Genomic DNA, 18,302 nt, shown 5'->3' with positions numbered 1-18,302 from the left:
CTATCATTATATAATTGATTGACTATAAAACCTTACATTGATTGTCACAGGACCCCGAGCAATATATGTATAGGTAACAATATCGTTTGCTTAGTCACATGCTATTTTAGCCACAGTTAGAGGTTAGATTTGCGTAAAATTAATGATATTTTTTGCCAATGTCATATTTTTCATTTGCTTATTTTCACAGAATTTTTGAAAAGTCATATATTATAATTGCTTATTTATTGAGTAAATTTAGTATTATTTAATAATGCATTGTATAACATTTAACTATATAAGCGATGGTATTATGCTAATATGCAAAAGTTAATAGGAGATGAAAAAAATTACTAAGATGGATATTTTAGCTAAGATGATATTACTATTGAAAAAAGTGAAATTGTAAATCATAAATGCGAGAAAATTTGATCAAATAATTTTTGTAAAATATAATATTATAAAGTCATATGGTTAGATTGCTTATTTTTGGGCAATTTGTGAAGTCACATGTTGAGTTTGCTTATTTATCTTAATAAAAACCTTGCGTAGAGCTATTATAAAAATTTTGACCTTTCTTGTTACCTATATATATATTGCTCGGGGTCCTATTGTCACCTCTTTCCTTAATAGCATAACATGCATGAAACTGTTTTCAGAAGACTTACCTAAATTAAACAAATGAGATAATACAGTATTTTCGAAGATTTTCCAATATCGTATTCATGTAATTTATCCATTTTTTACTTTGTTATGTATGATTCAATAAAAGTTTTGATTTTTAAAATTGAAAAAGTGTCCTTGCCTAAAAAATCATTTTTTTTAAGCACATGAAGAACTTTCCTATGATCATATCATGAATTTTGTAACTGGAAATCTTGTTGGATTAGGTTCTTGGAAATAAATAAATAAAAATATTAATTAAAAGGCCACATTATTAAAGATATCTGGAAAATGAAAAATGTCTGAAAAATTGCAATATTCCGGACACTTTCTGGATACCACGCCTCTCCTAGACATTTGCTGGACATTTTCCGGAAATTCATAATATCTCCGGAATATTGGAATTTTATGGACATTTTCGATGACGTTCTTTTTTTATAGAGCCAAAGTTGAAATTTTTTTTACTATTCATTTTATCTTAGTTAAAACATATATTATAGAAAGTGTCGCATACTAATTAAAATTAATTTTAAATTTATACTTTCTAAACAAAAATTTTGATAGTTGATTGATATGGTTTAATATTTCATAATTAATCATTATTATTACATATTACATAAAAATACCTTTTAATTACAGATATAATCAAACTGTGACTTATCATTTTCTAAACTAAAAGTAATAATAAAATAATTATCATTTGATTTTCTTTATTTTCAATCTAATCAGATTTAAGGTTAATGTTAAAGGGTTATTTTTTTTTCTTACCCAAAAAAAAATAATTTTACGAATTTATTGGTTATTATGATTTGTTGTACATTTAAAACTATTTCAAAATAAAGACCGCAAATCTTTATGTTAAATATAAAAAATTTTTTAGAAAAATGATCACGTGTCTGAGTTTCGGCGGAATAAAAACCAGAAAAATGATCATTTATCGGAGTGGAACTTTTTTTATAGATTTTATATAGACAATTTTGGAAAATCTAATTTCATTGTAGTTTATCCGTCTCATGGTCGACATCAACTTAGTCATGAGTTGCGGTTTGGTTTCACATTTGTACTTTGATCAACTAACTATAAATAGTCAACAAATTGTATAAAAATGGGAGTTAACCTACTCCGAAAAAAAGGATTTATTTACTTCCATTTTTCTTCGCTAACATGGCATGCTCAAAATTATTTTCAGGATATTTTCCTGAATTAATAAATGAAATTTTACACTATTTTAGGGGATGATATTTCAACATTGCATTCATGTACTTTAGTCAACAGATTATGGTGTCGTTCGGCGATTTCATTATTATGGGAAGATCCATTTTCATTTAACCACGTCCAAAATTTTCAATATTTTGAAATTTACTTACATTATTTAAATGAAGATGATAAAGCGAAATTAAATGAATATGGAATTAATAATAATTTGTTACTTTCGAGTACATTATTCAATTATCCTAGTTTTATTAAACGTTTAAATACACATAAAGTTAGTTCTTCTATTGAAATTTGGCTCTCAAGAACTTTAATGGCTGAAAATTATGATAACTGTCAGGAGGCGGAAAAAGTAGTTTATAGATTATTACTTAAAATGTTTATTGAAAATGAAGGAAGTTTAGATTCTTTTGAAATTAAAGTGACTTCTAAAAATAATTATAGTTACTTTAATGATACTATGGAATTTGCTTTGCAAAATCCAAATTTTATTTGCAATGTTAGAAATTTAATGATAAATATATCTGCTAGATGTATCAAGCTTCCTAAAAAGACCTTTCCTTTTCTCAAATTTTTACATTCTAATTGTAATTCAATCTCATCATTTTCTTATAAAATTTTTGAATTTGATGTGGATAATAATCGCACCTTAATTGGAAAATGTTTATCACAAATGATTTTTACACAACAGAATCTCAAAAAAATTTTATTTGAATGCAACAACTTCTTCTACAATTCATTTTCTTTATTAAAAAATTCCAATATTTCAAATACCTTGAAAATAATTACATTCTATTCAATTGATTTTAAAATTATAATTACCAATTTTCAAGAAATATTCAATCAATTGAATGTTTTAGAATCTATTCATATTATTTATTGCGATTCTCTAAATTCTGAAATTGCTCAACAAATTATTAATGTTACCAAGCCATTTAGATTGAAAACTTTGATCATGGATCAAGATACATTACAAGTAGAATCATTACAATTATTATTACAAAAGTTTGGTAGTGATTTAGAAAATTTTAAATTTGGATATTATGAAAGTTATACACCAGAACAAAAAAATCAATTGTTAAAATCAATTGTAAAATATTGTACGAAAATTAAATATTTTGATATAGATAAAACCGATGATATAAGTATTAATCTAGTATTTAACTTAATTGAAAATATTAAACAAAGTCTTAATTATTTTATTATTGAATATAAAAATTTTCGTTATTCTGTTAGTTATAGAGATCTTTGTTCAACAATATTAAATAATTTAGGACAAGTTCTTCCTTCTGAATTAGAATTTTTAAAATTATGTTTTGATATTGAACCAAGCAATTTAAAGATATTTTTAGAAAATTCTCAAAATACTTTTATTAGAAGATTATTTATTAGAAATGTTTGTAAAGAGAAAGGTGAAGATATTTTGCCTTATATAAAAGAATATATTATGAAAAAGAAAAGGGTTAAGTATTTAGCTATTTATGGTTATCAAGATTTGATTTCTTTAAAAGATGAGGTAAATGAATTTAAATTACATAATATTAAAATTGAAAGTTATTATAATTCTTATGATCTTGTAGAAAATTTTAGATATTACTATAAAATTGATAATGATTTTTAGTACATTTTTTACTTTATAATGTATTTTTGGATATTTGATTCGTATATTAATAGCATGATTCAATAAAAGTTTGATTTTTTGAAATTGCTAAGTGTCCTTGTTCACTAAATCTTTTTTTTAAGTACATGAATAACTTTTCATATTGTGAGTTTATAACTGGAAATCTTGTTGAATTGGAAGTAAATAAATCAAAAATATTAATTAAAAAGTTAAAGTTAGAATTTTTTATTATTCATTTTATTTTAGCTAAATATATAATTTTAAAGAAGACAACATATTATTTATATACTAATTAAATTAGAGAATGCACCAGTGGTGGTTATCACCACTGGTGATTTTCATTAGTCCAATTTTTTTAGATTAATTTTAAATAATCAACTACACATATTAAACAGTTATCCATATGTAAATTTACAAGAAGAGGTCAAAAAGCCTGTTTTTCAGATAATTTCACTTTACCATAACAAAAAATTTTTAAATTTCGTTATGGTTAATATCAAATCAATATTTGTTAGCATATTTATTATTTAAGTTAAAATTTTGCGATCAGTATTTTTTTAACTCTGATGGCCAAAATTATAAACCGGCATTTTATAACTCTGGCCAAATTGTAATTTTTGGCCGGAATTAAGTGACAATCATAACTAGTGGTGAGATTAGGGATGGCAACGGTCGGTCATGGTCGGTCATCGGTCGGTCATAACTGGTCAAGAACCTTTGACCGACCGACCGACCGTTGACCAACCGGTCTAACCGACCGGTTAACCGATCCTGAAAACGTTTGCGAAACGTAATTTAATTGAAATACTTAATAAAAAATGTTTTCGCAACGTTTTCTATTAAAATAATTAAAAAAATGTTTGCGAAACATTTTTTTTATTAAATTACGTTTCGCAAACGTTTTCAGGATCGGTCAAACGGTCAGTCAAACGGTCGGTTAACCGGTCGGTCAGACCGGTCGGTCAAACGGTCGGTCAGAGGTCTTTGACCGACCGATATCAGTCACGGTCATGACCGGTCATAACCAGTTAATGACCGTGACCGTTGCCATCCCTAGGTGAGATTTAGCAATACCCTTAAAATTAATTTTAAATTCACAATGTTTTTTATAAAATTTGAGAAATTTGGGTTTAAAAAGAGTTTATTATCAGAATTATATGGTTTGATATTTTTGTAAATTGAATAGTTAAGTCAAAACTCAAAACACTATATTATATATTTATAAACAAAAAATATTTTTTGATTGGCTGTTGCAGGTATAATCAAACTGCAATTTATTATTTTCAAGCTAAAGTAATCATCATTTATTCTCAGATTTAAGGTTATTAACCAAAAAATAGATGAAATGATTATTTGTTAATCCAGGCTAGTACTTGGAAATGTCACAAAAAAAGAAGGCAAATTTTTTCCATCATATATGATAACAGGTTAGTCACTTGAATATTAAAATTATTTTGAAATGTTGAGTTTATACAAGTAAAAAATTAATAGATTATCATGGTGTTCTATCTATATACATACTATATTATATACTTAAAGAGAACATTGTACCACAAAATTTTTTTTACCAACCTTAGTTATTAAAATTAAAGCAATTATTTCTAAATAAAGTTAACTAGCTTACCACAATTCTTTATATTAATGAATCATTTTAAATAGACGATGTTTGGAAATTCTACTAACATAACGTTGGCAAATGACTTGAAATGTCACTGAAATGATTCAAATGACAAATGATTATGAATAATGACAAATTATTAGGCAAATACTTTCAAATGACCTCATTTCTGAACACTAGAACGGACTAGTCTAATTAATATATCACGTGCAGTGATTGACATCAACTTAGTTTCACAAAATGAGAACTACTCCGGAGGGCTAAATTTTCGCCTCTACTTCCATCGATTCTGGCTAGTGAACCGGGTCCGATTGTTCAACATCTAGAATTTTTTGATTTTAATGATTTGCAATCATTCTAATGGGAACCTGAAGCGAAAATTAGTATAGCTACTGGAGGGCTACTCCAGTAACACCCAAAAAAGTTCTGCAATATCACATCACGTGAGATCAGATGTGTCATTATTTTATCTAATAGAATATAAAATACAAATAAAATTTTTAATGTTATTAATAAGTTTTTTTTTATAATAATAATAATAATGTTTAATAATAATTTTACAAAATGAAAAAAAAAACTGAGAAATCGCGAAAACTATTATTTTTTTGTTTCCTTTATTTTTAAAAGGTTTCTTAAAAATTTTCGCGATGATTTCATATTCTAATTGTAATTCAATCTCATCATTTTATTTTAGAATTTTTGAATTTAAAGCGGATAATTTCTCCTTAATTGGAAAATGCTCATCACAAATGACTATTTCACAACAGAATCTCAAAAAACTTTCGTTTGAATGCAATACCTTTTTATACAATTTATTTTCTTCATTAAAAAATTACAATATTATATTGAAAATAATTACATTCTATTCAACTGATTTTAATATTATAATTACCAATTTTCAAGAAATATTCTCAATTGAGTGTTTTAGAATCTATTCATATTATTTATTGCGATTCTCTAAATTCTGAAATTGTTCAACAAATTATTGATGTTACCAAGCCATTTAGATTGAAAATTTTGATCACGGGTGATATATTACAAGTTGAACCAATTACGATTTATATTATTACAAAAATTTGGTAATGATTTAGAAAATTTTGGATTTGGATATGCAAAAATTATACACCAGTGCAAAAAAATTATTTGTTAAAATCAATGTACGAAAATGGTTTAGGTGAACCTGATAACGATAATATTAGTATTAATCTAGCATTTAATCTATAAATTGAAAATATTAAACAAAACTTATTATTGAATATAATTTTTATGATTATTCTATTTAGTTATAGAGAGATTTGTACAATAATATTAAATAATTTAGGACAAATTCTTCCTTCTAAATTAAAATATTTATAATTATGTCTTGATATTAAACAAATGATTTGAAGATATTTTTAGAAAATTCTCAAAATAATTTTATTAAAAGATTATTTATTAGAAATATAATTCGAGAGAAAGATGAAGATATTTTACCTTATATTATAGAATATACAGTTATATTCCTTATTGAAACGACCGCACATTATTATGGCTGCTATGATGCATCCAAACCTTTCGTTTTTTGTTAATCGCAAATGATTTTTTATGATGGCGCAACAATTACTGTATAGTATACGAATTTTGATTATAGGAACTTGTCACATAATTTATCACACAATTTGCTGTTTTCAAAAATTTATTATTTATAAAAGTCAAAAACAGTATTCTAAACCCTTTTTGATATACTAAGTAAAATTGTGTTACAATAGGTACATAAAGGCTTGTGTCAAAAATGAAAAAATCAAAAAAAAAAAAAAAATAATTAGAAAATTTGGCGAAGATCGAAGGGGATATATCGCATATGCGAAAAAAATATTAAATCCTTATTTTATATAGATATATTTATATCGAAATTATGATATAAATAGTAATAGCCTAGTTGATATTATTGTCGCAGCAAGATTACCAAAAGTTCGAAGTCGCAGTAACTGGTTGATCATTTTGTATTAAATTACCTCATTAATTTATATATAGAATTAGTTAGTTTTTTATTTTATTGTGTTTTTATTATATTGTTTTATTAGATAGTTTTTTGATTACATTAAATTTTATTGTCTAGTTTATTTTTTTATTGCATTATTTTAGTTAGAATTTATAGACTTATTTTACAATTAAGGCAGATGATCATAATTATGTAAGCTAAATAAATTAACCCCTAGACAAGTCGTCCGTGGGACGAATTTACCAGTGTACGCCCATTGGGGTTTTCATTATAAATGTCCTTCAGGGAAAACAGTAGTTTTGCATAGTTTCTAAATAGTCTTTTTGTACAAATTTTTATTTCGAGAAAAATTTGATAGAGTAATTTTTTTGTGCTTGTTAATTATTTCCTCATTGTAGACGAATTACAACCAATTCACATTAAGCATAGGGTGATAACAATACAAACCACGTGCGATGACACATGACGTTAAATTTGTCTATATGGAATATAGTAATCAAACGAAAATATGAAAAATAAAATTACAATAGATAAAAACGGCGGGCGACAGTGGGCGTGTCACATTATTTAGTTTAGTTTAATAATATGATCATTCCATAATATATACATTTTATTTTAATAAATACATATGATATTACAAAAAAAGAATTTTATAAAAAAATGGTGTTGCAATAAATTATTCTATGCACTTCCCAAAAGATAAAATTTATCTATGATACTTTATGTATATTTTATTATAATTATACGTCAGGTGTCTTAACCGCATGTTCGTAGAAATCCATATCGACATAGTATTTTGCAAGCAGATTTCTTAGCTCAGCAGATTGATTGGAGAGACCATCCGTTTCGGTAGTATTATCTTCTTCCCCTTTTTCCAAGTTACTTAATTTTGAACTCCTTTCATTTTTCATTCTATCTAATTCCTTACGAAGTTTCTCCCTATCCTGATTTATGAATATAAAGCCCGACACAAACCCGAACGGGTTTGCCTTTCTAACACCAAAGAGAAAGCCGAAAATTGCCCAGACGGAAAGGTAACCACCGACATTACTTAAAAGGTCAGCTAGTGTGAGGGGTGGCTTTTCAACCTGTGTTATTACGGTTGTCGGTGCGATGAGTCCAATCCATATTGTTGGCTGCATAGAGTTATCATCTACAGAAACTCCCTCAAATTCAAAATTTCCTATAGAGTTGATTTGGAAACCTCGATAGGTAATTCCATTTATTCCATTTAAAGCTTTATGCCAAGTTTCTGTATATTGGAAAATACCACTACTACTGGCAAGTAGAAACCCTACATCACTAAATTTGTTCCCTTGAGGCATAGGTAAGCTCCAGTCCATCTCATTGTTGGTGTCACCAATGTAAATACTAATTATGCTGGCATTGCCACTCATACCATTTAAGACCTTTTTTAATATTTTCGTAAAACCAAGGAGATAGAATCCTCCAGGATTATCTATTGTCATTAAGGACGATGTACTATTAAAGAAAGTGCAACTACTATCACTTTCTCTTTGAAAAAGTTTAAAATCACCGCTTAAATCAAGGTTTTGCTTAGGATTATTAACAAAAGAATTAAAACTGTCATAATATCTGACCGTAATAAATGTCATATCATCGGATTTGCAAACAAGCATAGATGGAGGTTCTTTGCTCCTTTCTACCGTCACCAATAACTTTGGTGGATCATTTTTCATTTTGTAAACATTGTATGAGATGACTCCTAACAAACCGGCAGCCAAGAGCAAGAAAACGGTCGTCTTGAGTATCCTTGTGGGAATGCTTTGAGTATTGTTATACTGCCAATACTTTTGACGGAGGTGAGGAAATTGAAAAATTCGTACAATGAATGTGAAAATTATAATGATCCCAAAAATCATGGTTGCTGCGATGGCGAATAAGCCGGGTAGGCGATTAAGGGTCTCATACAACTTATAATCCATTTTGTAAACTTTATACTGTATTATAAATTTGTAGATCTTTATATTTTTGGATTTTTTTTTGTACAAAAAAAAAAAAAAAAAAAATGAAATAGCGAAAATATTTCTTTTTAATATACACCTATTTACTATGATATGATTTTTTCTATGTTCATAACGTTTTTATTAAAAAAAAAAAGTAGATTATAGGTTAAACAATAAATTATTTAACGACTTTATATATTGTGAGAAAAGTCCCTTAAAGAATCTAAAATAGTTTACTTAATTTAGTTAATTTTGTCAATCCATGATATTGATTTGTTATTTTGTTTGCCGTTTTCGAAATAGTTGAAATTGATGTCGATCATGTAAAAATCGCAGTAAATCCTAAAAATAGTAAAACTATTTTTATCACAGGATGGATTTACCTGCTCCGGGATTAACTGCTTCAAAAAATTCTTACCATTTAAAAAATAGTTAAAGCCATGAATGATCGCAATCACGTGAATTAACCAATATTATTCTCGGTTATTTATTAAGTAATCCGGTTATGGAATAACAAACGGGTAAAATGGGTAGTATCGTTTTGATGCATTATATTTTATTTAATTGTAAAAAATTTCTATAATTTTTTTATTGAAATAAAGATCTAAATACAGAATATTACAAAATAGCATGAGTGAGAACATGATAAATTTATTAACATAAATTTATTTAATACAAAAACGAATATTGAATTCATTTTAACAATGATTCAACTAAAATATTCCACTCTTTGTTTGTTAGCAACAAACCACTTTTACACAAAGGGTTAGGATCAGAAAATCTAATGAACCCAAATGTATTTTATCTTTTGTCTTTTTATCAGCTTTTTCTATTTCCTTGAATAATATTCCTTATATTCATCGTCGTAGTCTTGTTGAGCAAGAAAATTTTAGATAATTCAAGTAATTTCAAGTTTCAATAGAAACTATAATATTCGATAGTCCTTCTTTAATTACTATTATCCTCGTCGAACCCAACAATGCTATCAATACATTTATTCGATTTTTTCAACGTCGTCGCTTTCACGAGATTCTCATGCATCTTTTCTTTATTCTTCACCAAACAATTAAAATCATTTTCAGACTTAATTAAAAGCGTTTTACTTCTAATAAGAACAATTTCATTATCTTTTATTTTATTTGATAATAAAAAGTATAAATTAAAAATGTATTAAATGTATTAGTAAATTTTTTTTATATAGTATATAACTTTCTCAAATTATTAACTATATTTTACATTCGGATAAATCTGCAAATAATTTTAAATAATCATATAAATAATATAATAGACATAATAGATATATATAAAGATTATAAACAATAAAAATATAATAAGTAAAAATATTAATTATGTTACATTAATATATAGTTAAAAACTTGCAAGAAAAATTAAATAAATAAATAAAATAAAAAGGCATATTTAATACCTTTGGTCCTGCCCATTCAGTACGTAAAGTACGTAAAGAAAGAATAAGTTTATACGTTAACAAATGATTGGAAAAATCACGTGAAATTCAACCATGGCGTAATTTATATTCCTATGTCATCATCCATTTAGAATTAACTACAAATGGCTGAAACCTTCATGCTGTGGCGCAGCAAGATAAAGAAACCTTCTAATAGACACCACTGCTACAACGTTTAACACCTTCACAAGAACGATATTCGACACTCCATACCTACCATTGTATATGTACGGATAGAAGTTTCAACCTTCTATAAAGAATTACTTGACCAACGAAGTTGGAATAAGGTTTCGCCCCGCCACGCTGGTTCTATGATACTCTTATTTTCCTAGGAACACCCTTGCCCAACCACACTTTTATAATCATACACTTTTATTACGTCTTTTTCCCCTAACCTATTACCTTCCCCCCGGGGGGAAAAAATTCCTTATTTCCGCAGCAAAATTTCACGTGCTCAAACCTGACTGATAGACTGAGGCTACAAGATCTACAAATTTTAAAAGAAGCAAATGTTACTTCCTCGAGTTAGCTGATCAACAGACGAACACCAATGAAATTCACCTTAAAATAAACATGAACGAACTATCATCATATGAACACCACAAGCAAACATATCAATCACAATTACCAAACGAGTAAATTTCTCACGCATTTTTTTCCTTACAAAAAGTTCCACCACGACAAGAAACTTTCCCGTTAATTAGAAAAAATTACTAGAACGAATCAAATGCATTAATTCACGCAGAACCTCAAACCCAAAATCGAATCGTTAGGTTCTCATACAAAAATATAGATTATTTATACCGGTAATTGTGTATATACTATATCAGAAGCTTTACCTGTACAGAAGACCAACGCGCCTGCGTAACTTTTTCCGCAACTTGGAATCATATCCTTTAATAAGAAAATATATTCAAGATCCAATACTTCATTTAATTCCTTCATGCTAATAAGACAGAAAACATAACCAAGTCAGTTAGGATATGTTTCGGTCTTATCATGCCAATGTCCGAAACGATATATGTATTGGAAACGTTACAATAATTACCATGATATCATTTATAATTAACAAGAAGACCAGAAAGATTCAACAACAAAGAAGAGAACATCATCTAGCACGTTTATTCAAGCCTCGTTCTAATACTCCTAGTATGAATCCCGATAACCACTAGTCGGAAATCTTTCTTACTTGATATTGCACCTCCAATATAAGAAAGGACATCTCGGATTATCCATCGGATCATCCATTCTTAATCCCTTATTCTATTTTAGATCTAAAACTAGCACTTACATGACGACTAACCTTGACACAATTACATCTTTAGCACCACCTTCCACAATACATGTGCAAGCTTATACATGTATTCCAAGTTCATCTACGCCACAATCACGCCTGATCTAAAACTCCTCTTTACTCTAAGTCCAGAAAAATATCACTACCTGGATCAGCTAAATGGTTCAGAGTCATTAAGGAAGAAAAGTGGAATGCTGAATACAAAAAGAATATCACCCAAGATGAATAAGATAAAAGATAGAGCTAAATTTTACGGAACAATTCCACATGAAGTTTATGCAAAATAGATGCGTTACCAAATTTTCAAGATAAATTCCATAAGCGTGTCAGTGCAGCTTTATTACCTGATTCGTCATTAGAGAGCTCCTCGTCAAAGAAGATAAAGAGGAAAAAGAAAGCTAATCTCCCTTTACCGACATATGAAGATTATAGTAGACCCTCTTACACTTCGGATGAAACGAAAGAAATCAAATCAAGACCGAAGAAACGTGAAAGTTTCCAAGTCTCTATCCCAATTAATCTGGGTTCCAGTCACAAAAGCCATGCCCTTCACCCCGACCGCCAGGACAAAGGATTTTCTCCTACTTTAGAATTGTGCCCGTGGATCAATGTTTTTATGATTGGAAGTCAATATAATTGATAAGATCTATCAAATATAGTATCGATAAATTATATATGTCGTAAATTACTGCATTGTCAAACAAAAGCATCTCCCATAGCTACTTGATAATGTGATCCACGTAAAGTGAAATGGATAAGATTTCGTTGTGATTGAACAAAACGATCAACGCTGTAATTAGCTTATATTCAGATTCGAAGTAATCTAAGTATATGTAAACGTTTGTCCTTTATATCATTAATATGCCAAATTAAACAATTTTTGCAATATTTTTGTTAAATTTAAGTGCGTCATAGTATTTATTTCCAAAATAATTACATTTGTACTCATTGTTCTTAAAGAAATAAATAAAACAGGCATAGGATTAGATTTTAATCTTGGCGCAGGATCAAATGAGTAGTTATCTTTGTTTATAAACATTGTAATACCATTACATATACGTTCAAAAGTAAACATTAGTAAAAAATTATAAAATATGTATGTACACTTCAGTAAATCCGTGTTCAGTCTTCATTCGTTGAAATAATGATGTTAAGTGAATATTTCTATTAGCTAATAAATATCTTTATGTTTTAGAAAAATGGTTTTTACCTGGCCTTTGTACACGTTTTATAAATATAAATATTGATGAATATTTTTTTTTTTATAAAATTTAGTAATATACGTCTTATATCCATTAAATCTAATTTTTAACACGTTTACTAAACTAAACACGAATATTAAATAATATATTTCTCTATAGGATGTAAAATATTTACAACTTTTAACTCTATTATATCGATCATAAAAGAATTTATTTAGAAAAATTTCTTAAGATCATTTGTGTTAATTATACAATATAAACCTAAATATGCTGCTAATCCTATACTTAACAAATTCATCTTATACACTCGTCATAAAAGAGAACTCCTCTAATAAATAAATGCTTAAAATATTTACGTATAATGTTCCAAAGTCCACCGGTTGCGTGGTAATTCTACATGTGATTAATTACTTTGTATTACATGTAAACTCGCATTAAGCTTGGTATTGTTACGTACGCCAGTTTTTTAAGGTTTATAAAAATAAACGATTGCAAAGCAGAAAATTATAGTTATACAAATTGCGATTATCAAAACAAATGTGAAAGCTACAGCACGCTTCTCTGTCACGAAAAGATCAATATTCAAATCTTATTATCATTTTTCTGGTAAAACTCTCACTATATCCTTCGTCTGCATCAAGGCAGAGTTTTATTTATATTAAAAAAATTACACTAAAATGTATCTAAGGAAACACGTAACAAAAATATAAAATATAAAAAAAATTAGAAATATATCAATAATAAAAACAAGTAATATAATCTTCCTTGGTTTAATCTTCGTAATTTTATCTGTAGATAAAGTTGCAACTTATATCTAAAAAACTCTGACGAATCAAACATTGATTCAACAATAAGCATACTAAAAGAAGGTAAATACGTCATGATTAGGTAATTAAAAGCTACAATATAATCATATTTGATATTGTTGTATATTGATATCATTTATACTTATATGAAAAGCTTGTACAACAAAAAAAAAATAATATTTATACAGTCTTTTTTCTTTTTTTTTTAATACACCCATCTCTTTCACTCCTCCTTCAGATACGACTAAGTACTTTTTTATAAATACTTTCTTTTCAAATAAATATCTAATAAATACCTTTTTTTTCACGCGCAAATAAATATTAAGGCGGAAAAAAAATATATATCAACATCAAGAACTGTATTTACTGGTGGAACTGCCTTTGGACAACATATGGGTGACGAGTTTCACTAGATAGCTATTGGAAACTTGTTTTGTAAGTGAAAAACCACTGCAACTACTCCTGTCAGTTTAGACGCTTTTGTGGTTCTTTTTTACATGTTTTCTGCTGTCTATCACACATTTGATTCTTTCAAATTTAAGAATTTAAGATGATGCCAAATTTGGTATCTATTTGCGATAGAGGACAAGCTAACACTAAACGAGGCTGGGTCATATCATTAAATGGTGAGTATAAATAACAGTTTGCCGGATGGACATACGAGTATGTGTTCACCGGAGAAGGGATCGCAGAAAGTATTCCGGATGGTGGACTGTTGTGATTGACATAGAAGTTTATGTGCTCGTAGTACGTACCATTTGCTACTGGCTATGTAGTCATCTGCTTTGTGCACAAGTCGTAGCTACAATGATGCCACATAGGTGATCCCCAAGCCGATCCATATGGGAGGGCAGGCCGTGGTGCCCGTGGAAATGACACATATTTCTATGTCATTACTCTTACTTAGTTGTTGTTATTGAATACTATATGAGATTGCCATAGATCCTATGATGGCCACATAGGTGTCCTGGGGTTCCCTGCTTATGCATAATTAACAGGGTGGTAAACCTCATATGGTATTAGGTTATAGTGACTAAAAAATTTTGAAAATTTTGTAGGGCTTATATCAATTCATTTTGTCCTTATCTCGATAAATCTGCATTATGAAATTTCTGAATTGGAGTAGGACGAATATTGAAGTCAAGACAATAATTTCAGTTTCTTCAATATTTTATTACATGATAAGGAAAAATATATATTGATTACGGATCGATAGGACTCCAAAGAATTCATATAAGTTTCTATCAATGCTGACATTTGAATGTTTGAATGTTACAGTACAAAATAATATTCATCGTAATTTAAAATCTGCAACTAGATTAAAACTTTTATCAATTTGTTATTTATTTAGTTCTGACGGATGTATTTCAGGTTCCTTTGCAATGCAAGTTAATGGCATCACCAAATTTTTAGGAAGAATGTTAATTTAAATATTGTATATAAACAAGAGGTCATTTTCATGGGGGAGCTTGACATGCTTTTAAAAGATATTTTTATTGTAAAAAAAAATGACCAATTTATAAATATGCAAATTGTTGTATATATAAGCTTCGTTAAATAAATAAATTAATGTTTTCTATCTATAATGAGTAAGTCAAGTATAGAGAATGGCAGATTTCGGTTTATTATAAGTTAAAATAGTAAATTTAAGGGAATGGGTTTTTTTTTCAAATATGTCACATGATGTACAATATATAGAGTAAATTTCTTGATTGGCTGACAGCAACTTAGCTAATTTTTGATCGGCTAAACTTAAAATTTTATCGCAAAAGATATTTTTAAAAAAAAAATTTTTTGCAAACATTTATTCAAAATAATCTTATCTAATGAAATTTTATTTGCAAATATTAAATTTAAGTCACACATTTACGATTTTAAAGAAAAGAATCACTGTATTTTTAATGAAGTGATACAAATAAAAGAAACAATAACAATAAATAAAAAGATAAGTAAATTACAATGATCAAGGAGAAAGATGCTAATAAAAAAATGAAATAACAATGGAAAGTAATAGAAGATGAAAGGGAGTAATGATAGAAATCAAAAAGGAGAAATCGGACATGATGGGAGACGAAAAGGATTGATGGAAAGATGAAGAGGAGCGATGGGAGACAAAAAGGAGTGATGGGAATGAAGAGGAGAGAAAAAAAGATAATGGAAAATGAAAAGATGTAATAGAAAATAATGGAGACAAAAAAGTATGGAATAATGAGAAGTAATAGGAGGCTAAAAAACATCAAAATTGACGTTTTTAATTAAAATCAATAAAAAAACGTTTTTTCAATTAAAAATGTCAATAAAAAAACGTTTTTTCAATTAAAAACGTCAAAAAAAAAACGTTTTTTCAATTAAAAACGTCAAAATTGATATTTTTCAATTATTATAAAAACGTCAAAATTGATATTTTTCAATTATTATAAAAACGTCAAAATTGATGTTTTTTAATTAAAATCACCAAAATTGCCATTTTTTAATTAAAAAAATTTAAAAAAATTGGTTTTTTTAATTAAAAAAAGTTAAAAATTGGTTTTTTAATTTAAAAACGTCTAACTTGACATTTTTAATTAAGATAAATAAAAAAAATGTTTTTTTTTTAATTAAAAACATCAAACTTTAACGTTTTTAACTATTAATTAAAATAAGTAAAAAAAATAATGTTTTTTAATTTAAAACATTGAACTTTGTGTTTTTTAAAGAATTTATTTCAGGTCAAATGGGTTAGGTGACCCTACTCAACCCAACCCATCTGGAACACTACATACAGCTAGTATTAAATTAAAATAAATGAGCTTTCTTTATATCAAAAGTTTGTTATTAATTATTATTTTTTTTACTTTTTATTAACAAAGTAACGTTGTCATGATCAAAAAAAATTTTAATACAAAACTCTATAATTTGATGGCTAAATTTAACGTAACATGAAAGTACAGGATAATAGTAGTAATAATTATATTATTTAGTATGATGCTTTGGATAGTATTAGAAGCTATATTTATTTTATAGAATTTTACACTAATCTTACTTTGTAGCGCCATCGTAGATGTTAGTAGTTTGATTTATATAATTTTATAGGGTCAATTTTACTTTCTTCTGCAGGGTGGGCTTCAACTTACCAAGCTTAGGCTAGTGTATGGTAGGTAGTGGGTTAATTAAAGAAATGGTTTTTAGGTGTAGTTGGTTATATCTTTAATAGTTTCGTATTTAATTACCCACCATCAAAGTAGATTCTTCTAATAGTTTGGTTCGATTTTTTTATTTTACTTTTTCATTTTTGATTGTTTATAAAAATTTTGTATTCGCTAACTGTTACTGTTTAATAAAAATAAAAATAAAAATAATCTAATAATAATAAATATTACTGTCAAATAAAAATAAAAATAATCTAATAATAATAAAACTCACAAATATTTAAAATATTCAATAATTTCGACGCATTTGATGAATCTCGTACGTTCCTTACATTTGCTCGGTAAGATATTCGTCACGTGAAGTCAACGTGACAGTACCTTTTCCTTCATTAAAAAATAAAGAATACCTTTGATAAATAAATATGTACTACTACAAAAATATCATTTGCGAGTTTTTTTATAATATCTATGGGCTAACACACTTGTAAATGTTTAATATTGTACTATACTAGATAAATAATTCGTAGAAATATCATACTAATATAAATGCAACAAAAAATTAAAACCAAATTTATACACAGATGTTAGCTTTCAGTGTTAAATATTTTTTCCTGATAGAATACAAATTTAATAAGTTCAATCACATTCAGCAATATTCATCTTTTCCAGCTTAATATAGTTTCCTATTTGAGTTAAAAAAAAAAATATTGAATTGTTGACGTGATAACCTAAAAATAGTGTTTATTATGTGTAAATAGAAAAGTTTACTTACTATTTTTTTTGAGTTTCATTCGTTTCATTCTCCAATCTTTCAAAATTACGCTTTATTGGTACAGTTAAGCTTTGGGTAACCGAATTTGTATTTTTTGTGGATGAACTAAAAAATATACGATATTATTATTCATTCGAAGCTATATACTGTATATTATATTAATTATTACCTTTGAATATTATTTATATCAATTTCATATTCTTTAGTAATATATTCTAAAAAATAATAAAAGATAGTATCTAAGTTAACTAATATAAATTTAAAGAATTACTTACATCCGGCCGTCTAATTAATGTTTCAAGTTTTTTTCATTAATTATAATATACTATAATATACCTTGTTTCATATTAGATGAAACCATTGAACTTATAGTTGAAGCTTTAGAAATCAAATCACTTAATGCTCTACTTGTATAAATTGCTTTTGGATGAGACTTTTCACTAAATTCGGGTCCAAGTTTCTTTGATTGTATTAATTCCAATCTTTTGTTTTCAGCCTGATTAATTTCTACAGTAGTTCTACTCATAATTTCCAAACTGACAGTAAAACCATAGATTTTGTTAATTGTTGGTCTTTTTGAAGGATTAGAATACC

At 27.2% G+C, this 18,302-nt stretch overlaps 3 protein-coding genes across 3 annotated transcripts; 1 reads left to right on the top strand and 2 right to left on the bottom strand.

Annotated features, from left to right (window-relative positions):
* Nucleotides 1-1,780: 1,780 nt before the first annotated feature.
* OCT59_000422 (uncharacterized protein) lies at nucleotides 1,781-3,475 on the top strand (the record flags this gene model as incomplete). Its single annotated transcript, XM_025323879.2, has 1 exon — nucleotides 1,781-3,475. Exon 1 carries the CDS (start codon nucleotides 1,853-1,855, stop codon nucleotides 3,473-3,475), a length of 1,623 nt encoding a protein of 540 aa, XP_025189288.1. The 5' UTR covers nucleotides 1,781-1,852.
* Nucleotides 3,476-7,814: 4,339 nt separating this feature from the next.
* OCT59_000421 (uncharacterized protein) lies at nucleotides 7,815-8,216 on the bottom strand (the record flags this gene model as incomplete). Its single annotated transcript, XM_066138823.1, has 1 exon — nucleotides 7,815-8,216. The coding sequence occupies one exon, from the start codon at nucleotides 8,214-8,216 to the stop codon at nucleotides 7,815-7,817; it is 402 nt and encodes a 133-aa protein (XP_065988282.1).
* Nucleotides 8,217-17,707: 9,491 nt separating this feature from the next.
* OCT59_000420 (uncharacterized protein) lies at nucleotides 17,708-18,234 on the bottom strand (the record flags this gene model as incomplete). Its single annotated transcript, XM_066138821.1, has 3 exons — nucleotides 17,708-17,813; nucleotides 17,878-17,923; nucleotides 18,045-18,234. 3 exons carry the CDS (start codon nucleotides 18,232-18,234, stop codon nucleotides 17,708-17,710), a joined length of 342 nt encoding a protein of 113 aa, XP_065988281.1.
* Nucleotides 18,235-18,302: the final 68 nt, after the last annotated feature.

This window comes from Rhizophagus irregularis, chromosome 1 (genome assembly GCF_026210795.1).
Source record: "Rhizophagus irregularis chromosome 1, complete sequence".
NCBI lineage: Eukaryota > Fungi > Glomeromycota > Glomeromycetes > Glomerales > Glomeraceae > Rhizophagus > Rhizophagus irregularis.
Note: the sequence above shows the minus strand (reverse complement) of the source record. Positions and strands in the feature narration are given on the sequence as shown.